At 32.0% G+C, this 7,592-nt stretch overlaps 1 protein-coding gene across 2 annotated transcripts in view; it reads left to right on the top strand.

Moving 5' to 3' along the window:
- Positions 1–409: 409 nt before the first annotated feature.
- LOC124368777 (tyrosine-protein phosphatase 69D) overlaps positions 410–7,592 on the top strand; it is a 95,724-nt gene continuing 88,541 nt past the window's right edge. For both annotated transcript variants that reach the window (XM_046826137.1, XM_046826136.1), the window contains exon 1: positions 410–681. In XM_046826137.1, coding sequence (XP_046682093.1) covers positions 600–681 — 82 coding nt within the window. In that variant the 5' untranslated portion in view covers positions 410–599. The remainder of the gene's footprint in view (positions 682–7,592) is intronic.

Raw genomic sequence — 7,592 nt, 5'->3', positions numbered from 1 at the left:
AGGCAATAAGCTTGAAACTTCCGACGAACTGTTAAAACGGTGTTGCAGCCCCCCTTGAAGGAGTTTCTTTTACCCAGGTATTATTTTATATCATTATCATATTCAAAGGCATAGGTGTAAATCTGGGCAATTAAAAATATATTGTGTAATAGCTATAAAATATAACTTAATGTTTTAAAGAATCACTTAAGTAAACATTTTGCTAAGTTTTTATAAAAAGTAGATAAATCTTGTTAATGAGATTAAAAATATTTCAATAAAGAAATGAAACTCCTATAATTTTTTGCCAGGCTCAGGTTGTGAAAGTGTTACGTTTATGATATTACATAGTATGTTATTGGATTGTTGTACAGCGGTTCTCTTTAGTCTGCATTGGATAAAAATATGGAAGAATAAGAAACTCATTGACACCAAAGTATGTACATGGCTGACAGGATTAGTTTTGTTATGATTGTTAGGTGTGTTGGTGGTGTTGAAGATGCCACCAATATCGTAGCTGATAAATTAAGAGTAATCAACAATGGTTTTGTGTAATAGAAGTTTTTAAGAGAGTATATATCCAGTTTTTTTATTGTTAGAACAAAAGCCGGTACCGCGCCATGTTAAAGTGTCAAGCTCTAGTGTCAGTCTTTTGGTTTTGTATATCAACAACTCTCCTAGGATTATCTCTCCAAGCTGAGGGTAAGTAGGTAGTAAACTAATAACTATATGTTATGCGTTGTGCTGCTGTTTACATGGAAAACAATAGTTTTAAGTAAACTAGTGTGAAATTGACTGTGCATGTAAGGTTGGTTAATGTCTCTGAATACTGCCATTATTCTAATATATCAATTTTCTCCTAATTAACTGGGATTTCACTGTAAATTCAAGTCTAAGTTGTACTGACCTTAACCTGAGATTTTATTATTCAGTGTGGTACCACATGTGGTGTTTTTAAGATGGGTTTGTAGGGAATATGACTTAAAATTGGCTATCTGCACTGTTTCCGTTGTTAATGTTTTAATTAAATTATATAATTATATTTGGAATGTACAGTCAAATTATTTATGAATCAAATAAAATCTCTTCCCTTCACTGGATGAAGTTAACGATGGGACAGTTAGGTTAGTGTATCTGGTGTTCAGTAAAAGAATTATCGTAGCCAAAGTTTAACGACGTATATAAATACTTCTTCGATACACCCACATTTCTGGAATTAATTTAAGTAGGTAGTTTTTTCAATTATTTGCTTATTGAATTTCTACCAAAAATAATAATTTAATTTAGGCTGATTCTTAATAGCCTACTATTGTTAGCTATTTAATTTCAAATAATAAGATATAGGATCGCGTAACCCATGCTTTTGTTTTTTTAAATTAAAATGGCAAATAGCAGTTTGTAGCTCTGGGCCAGTGCAAAAAACTCAGGAATTAATATGTGCTAAACTTCGTAATCCAAATGGTAGCCTCAGTCCCTCACGTATACTATTAATTTAAACTAAACAACCAAAATGACATTGCCATAGTAATTTTGAGAGTCAACTAAACAAACACACCTCTATTGATATGCTATTAGGTGTGTGTAAATTATTGTGAATTTTTTCAATATTTTGAACAGCTATTTTTATCTATGAATGCATACATATACCCAAGTATGAACACACACATGTATGAACAAAAATGTTCACACAAAAACATTTCACTTGTGGGTTGGGACGGGTCATTTAAGTGGATATTTCTACAAAACATTTATTTTTTGACCATCACAACACTTTCCCTTCAACTAGGCTATGTAGTATGCAAAGGAAAGAACAAACTATAACGTTCTACTTATTAAGTTATTGTGAATCCATAATTAAGATAAAATGCTGAATATTCTATATAGGCTTATCATAATTTGATAGTGAAACTAGATAACAGTGTTCTACTTCCAAGAATTGTATAATGCAAGAATATAGACTAGGGCCTAGTGATAATAATTAGTTAAAATGAGTTGGAACAGATAAGAAAAAAATAGTGTTAGAATTACTGAAGATTAAAGATGTATGCTAATATTATACTAAAGATACCGTAGCTTATAAGAAAGATTACTGTAACTTACAACACTAGTGATACAACTATAGGCTGCAAACAATAATTCAATATCATTACACTCAAAAGACAAACGTATAAGTTATTAACATTACTATAGCTCTTTAGATAGTTTATCAATACTAAACCATGAACAATAACCTTTAATAACATCAAAAATCTTCAGGTTCAAATCATTTCTTACACAATAAGTTATCTTCTTGAAATATTTTGCCCTCGTGGAGAATCATTTTTATTTTGTCAACTGAAACCATAAGCGTAAGGCTAAGAACTTAGAATAATCAACAATATGACTTTGTTGGGTTCCTGGTCATGAGGGGATCCCTGGGAATGAAAGAGCTGATACCCTGGCCAACCGGGACTCATCATCAATTATGACGGGTCCTCAACCATTCTGCAGTATTTCAAGATGTGAATCCCTTGGGGCTGTCTCGAAATGGGTTTGTGCTGAACATGAGAGAAGGTGGAGGTTGCATCCAGGTATAAGAATGAGCAGAATGGTACAGTGACCTTCCTCCAGAGTGGCGTCTGACCATCTTTCACTAAGTAGATAGATGACTTCTCAGGTTATAGGTCTGATTACGGGACATGGTCACCTGAGGAAGCATCTTCAGAGTCGGCATCCTTTGGGACGATCCGCTCTGTAGAATGTGTGATGAGCAAGAGGAAACTGCTGAATACCTGCTCTTTGATTGTCCTGCAATAGCTAGGGAGCGGTATTCCATCTTTGGTAGTTTGGACAAGGGTGGTGGATTTTCCCAGGTGGACCTGTTAGGCTGTTTTCAGTGGTTTGTGGAACTGCTGAAATCATAGACTTGTAGGCCTCATAGTGTGCTTCCGGGGTGCGCAAAAGGCCTTCGAGGCTTAAGTGATGGCAATAGGCCGCACCATAGAAGAAGAATAACCTGATGTTTATTTCATGTGTCTTCTGCTGGTAAATTGTTAAAGGTGTTTATAGTATAACACCTTTATATTTTAATGAAAAATCAGCAACAGATGGTTCTCAGTGTCTATCTTTTTGATTTTATGTAAGTAAAAGGGCCTATTCTTATTACTTAGCTCATCAAACTTAAAGCTGATTCAAAATAAATTGGAACCTAAAACAATTAAAATGGACTAACAATATCGAAATAGTCATTTAAATGTAGGGAACTGACTTGCAGCAAGAAATAATTACAGTATTGTATGTGTAATATTGGTATTTATCAGAAATGGGATGGGTTTGTGAGACTGTACATTCATTTTAATAGTAATAATATTGGTTACCATCTAGAGGGATATTTTTTTGGTTAACCACAGTATAGCTGGATGAATTCATGTCAAAACACAATCATAGCCTAAAATATATTTCTATTACAATTTTCTTGCAATAAAACATAAAATCAGTGGCCCTTTTTTCTAAACAGCATAATATTGTGAAAATCATCTTCTTGTGAAAATATACCCTCAGACAGAGTTTTACAATTTGTGCTGAAACTTGAGTAGATTTTTAAATAACCACAGACAGCCCTATCTTGATAGCCTCTTGAAATGGTATAGGGAAGTTTCACCTGCAGACCTACCTTGTCAGCTTCATGGTACTTTTGGAAATGCACCATCTATGTCAACAACATTGACTTACCAGCCATTGTGGAAATACATTGGCTTTAGAGGAAGTTTTAATTAAAACCTCATAAGGCCTATCACAACATTGCCATATCAGACAACCAGAGTTGTATATTTACATTCACATCTGATGGTTGTAATAGGCACTCGTAACTAGTTTTTAAAATTAGCGGTTTACAATTCCAACAAGCTCCACATAGTGAAGTTTCACCTTACATATATCGCTGCTAAATAAATATATGTGACCAGAATGTATGCATTGGACACATATAATATTTTGCAATTTGTAAAAATTAGAAAAAGTCCACCTTTATAATTAAACTACTGTATTCAAATATCACTTAAATTTTGTTTCATTTAGCTAATATATAAATTTTGTTTATTATTAGGTTGTGTTGTATAAAAATGTTATAAAACTATGTTCAATAATTATTATAAGAGATCAAATAAAAAAGAAGAATTCTTTTACCCCCACTATTTATTTTTTTAAACTTCAAGTCAAACAGTATTTGTTTTAAACCTATTCTATAGCTTATGGCGAAAAATTAAAATAGGGCCTAAAATGTTTCAACTAAATCTATAGCTGAAAAATATTCTTCAAGTCACTGAGTACCCATTTAAAATATGCCCTTTTTGTAAATTACTCCCAAAATAGGGACGTTCTTAAAAGAGTTAAACAATAATACTCTTGTAATTGTTTAAGACAAATAGCATGTTTATTAGCATGTTGTCTTGCACCAAGGAAAATTTTCTTAGTGATATTCAAAGAACTTTTATTTGAACAATCAACATTCTTTCAAGAAATTGTAATTGTTGCAGTTGTATGAACAGCTGATTTTCATGAAACAGATGATCAATATTCATAAAATAGATGTATGAACACGTATTAGTTATCTGTTTATTCATACAGTTAGTGCCCTCTTAACCACCTTCAGATTAATTGTCCTAGTTTTAACTGTTCCAGTAAATGAGTTATATCTAAATACAACAAACTTAGCAGTGTTACTTTTCTCCTAATTCTCCAAGAAAGTCAGCAATAAGCCAGACAAGCTGCAACTATGACTCATTGTCACAGAATCCCATTAGAACTGAAGTAATGTTTCATTACATAGTTTCAGTTCTAAATGAATAGGAGCAAGATGAGGTTCAGGTTTAGTGGGTACGATCTCCACACACACTCACATGAATCCCTAATGACGAGGGATATTTTCACTCCCTCAAAGAAAAATTAAGTTCTCCTTGAGTGCAGTCAAGTAGCATGAATAGAAGGGTAATATCTAAATGGTTGTAATGAACAACATAATTTTCACAGATGAAGAAATTGTTCTGGCTTTAATCAGTGATAATCATAGTAAAAAGAAATCTTTTACACATAAACCAACTATGGTGGGAACGGGTGATACGATGCGAATGTTGAGTTTTGCTCCAGTTGACCTTCCTCTTACGTGCAGCATCTGAAATCTGATGCTGTTTCAGACTTGACTCCTGAAATCTAGGATCTCCATGTATACACAAAAAATATTAAAACCAAGTACACACAATAAGTAAGTATGTACACACAACTTGCTCATGCAACCTGATGGGTGTTCAACAAGAAACAGGTGTGCTTTCCAAAGTCAGGGCTCCACTCCAATATTATTCAAATTTCCGATGTTAATCTTATGCAGTACAACACTAGAGTGTACTCACGTGTCACCTATATTTCTCCTACAATCCTGATATTCAAATCATTTTTACAAATGTTGCTCAAGTAATGGTTTCAAATGACGTCCTTCTTGAGGATTGGCTACAACTTTCATGTATAGTGTAGTTGACGGAGTAATGTTTGAAAATAGGGTTTTCTTCCGATGACAGTCACTGACTAAGAAATGCCAAGGAACATCATACCTTAAAAGTTAGATGATAATATCAAATCAGATCATTCTATTTAATATATGTATATACTTATCTACCCCCTGAAATATCTTTTATTAGTCAGAAAATAAAACAAAGAGATAATAATTATATGTCCTAAATATTTAACATTTTGTTCATATATTGCTCACTGAAAACTCCTCCAAGGAATAAAATGAAGATTTTAACAAAATATTCTTTAATTCTAAAAGTTTTAAGGCATTTTTGTTTCAGTCAACAGTAAAAAATGGATAACCCTTAAAAGTAGTTTTTTTTTCTTAAAAATCTCTAATATTTGTGATACTCAACAATTCTATGAGCTCTTGTGTTGTATTGGTGTTTTGTGTCATTCACACTGTGTTGTTTCCATAAACAAACTTGATAGTTTCATATACATATAGAAAAGTATATATGTATACACTATAAACCATAAAAATTCCAGACTTGGAAATATTTAATTTACAAATTATCTTCTATTTAAATTAAATATGATTCTCAATGCCTTTTTTGCTGAAGCAAAATAGTATATACATTTTTCTTGGATGTAAATATTTTATCATAAGGTATGTGGGATTGAATTAAAGCATACGTAATAAATGGTTTTCTAACCCATTGGCTAATATTTAATAACATTTTAGCACGTAGGAATTTTTTCCATGGTTCGTCTAGTTTTACGAATTGTAATAGCTTAAATTCTATATGAGATATAATTAAATGAAACTTCACCAAATTACATTTTAAGTTTTTTTAAATTCATTATAACACTGTAAAATATATATTGGGATATACAGCAGCTATTAACCTATTAAAATTTTCTTCAGGACAAGGCAGACCTTATTAATCCTTTTAAGATCATAACGCTCTTTAATTTAGTCTTTTTTGTGCTCAGCAGCATGTTTGGCCAATGGCTTCTCCTTGTGTTTATGAAAAAATATCAAATCTGTGCCCTTTTATTCTGAAGGTGATTAGGTGTTTGCCCAATGTACTGTTTGTAACAAGATACTGGTTGTAACCAGTTATGCTGCTTTAGAATTTGTTGCCTAGAGCAAGTTAATTCAATTTTTCATAACTTTGCAAGGACTGCAACATGGTTTGTTGCACGGTTTACATTCATTAGTAACAGGTTGTTGTACTTTAGGTAGTTTAGGTTGGACAAGTTTGTTTTTCAAATTTTGAGGTTTGCAAAATCTCACTCTATGTGCTTTAGCCTTAAAATGTTGGGTATCTATCTGGAGAGGAAATTACGGGCAATTTTCATAATACTGATAATTTTCTTTAGCCCAAGAAAAATTGTGTAATAAACTTTGTTTGTCTTTTATAATTTAAGCTACTTGGTGGATGTTTTAGTTTGTGTATTTGATTTAAAAAAATTTTCTGGGTTATTTAAATGTTTAAAAATGTTGCTTAGTTTTTCATTGTAATTTAAGAAGTCTATCATTGCATAGCTTCTTCGCTCGTGTAGATAAACTTTTTGGAATAGACTGTTTTATATACATTGGATGGCTTGACTTGAAAAATTTATATAGCTCATTGTGTTTGTTGTTTTAACATGTAGTTTTGTTTTTATGTAGCCTAATTCATAAAAAAAGTCTAAATCTAAAGAAGTTATAATTACATCAGAATAGTTCCATGATATATAATGGCTACATAGGTACTACATAGACTCATGTAAAATATATAAAGAAGTATAGTATTTAAGTTAAAAAAATGTTTGTGAGAAAAAATATTTCCGTAATTTACAATGACGTAGGTGAAAAATATTTTACTTTCATTGCTATGAAAACATGTAATTTTACACCACACTGACTACAGCTGTGAGCCTCCTCTTTGCGATCATCAGACCAAGAAACATTGGCTGGCTGTACTGTTATCTATCAGGCAAGAGTACAACAACTACGTCACGGTATGATTTTTGGTACCACTATTTTTGGCAGTTTATGTTGTTGTCTTAAATTGGTAATGTGTTAAACAAATTTCAAATCTGGAATTATTGTAAAGGAATAGTTTGATTAATGGCTTTGATAC

This window comes from Homalodisca vitripennis, chromosome X (assembly GCF_021130785.1).
Source record: "Homalodisca vitripennis isolate AUS2020 chromosome X, UT_GWSS_2.1, whole genome shotgun sequence".
NCBI lineage: Eukaryota > Metazoa > Arthropoda > Insecta > Hemiptera > Cicadellidae > Homalodisca > Homalodisca vitripennis.
The sequence above is the reverse complement of the archived record's forward strand: the minus strand, read 5'-3'. Positions and strand labels throughout refer to the sequence as shown.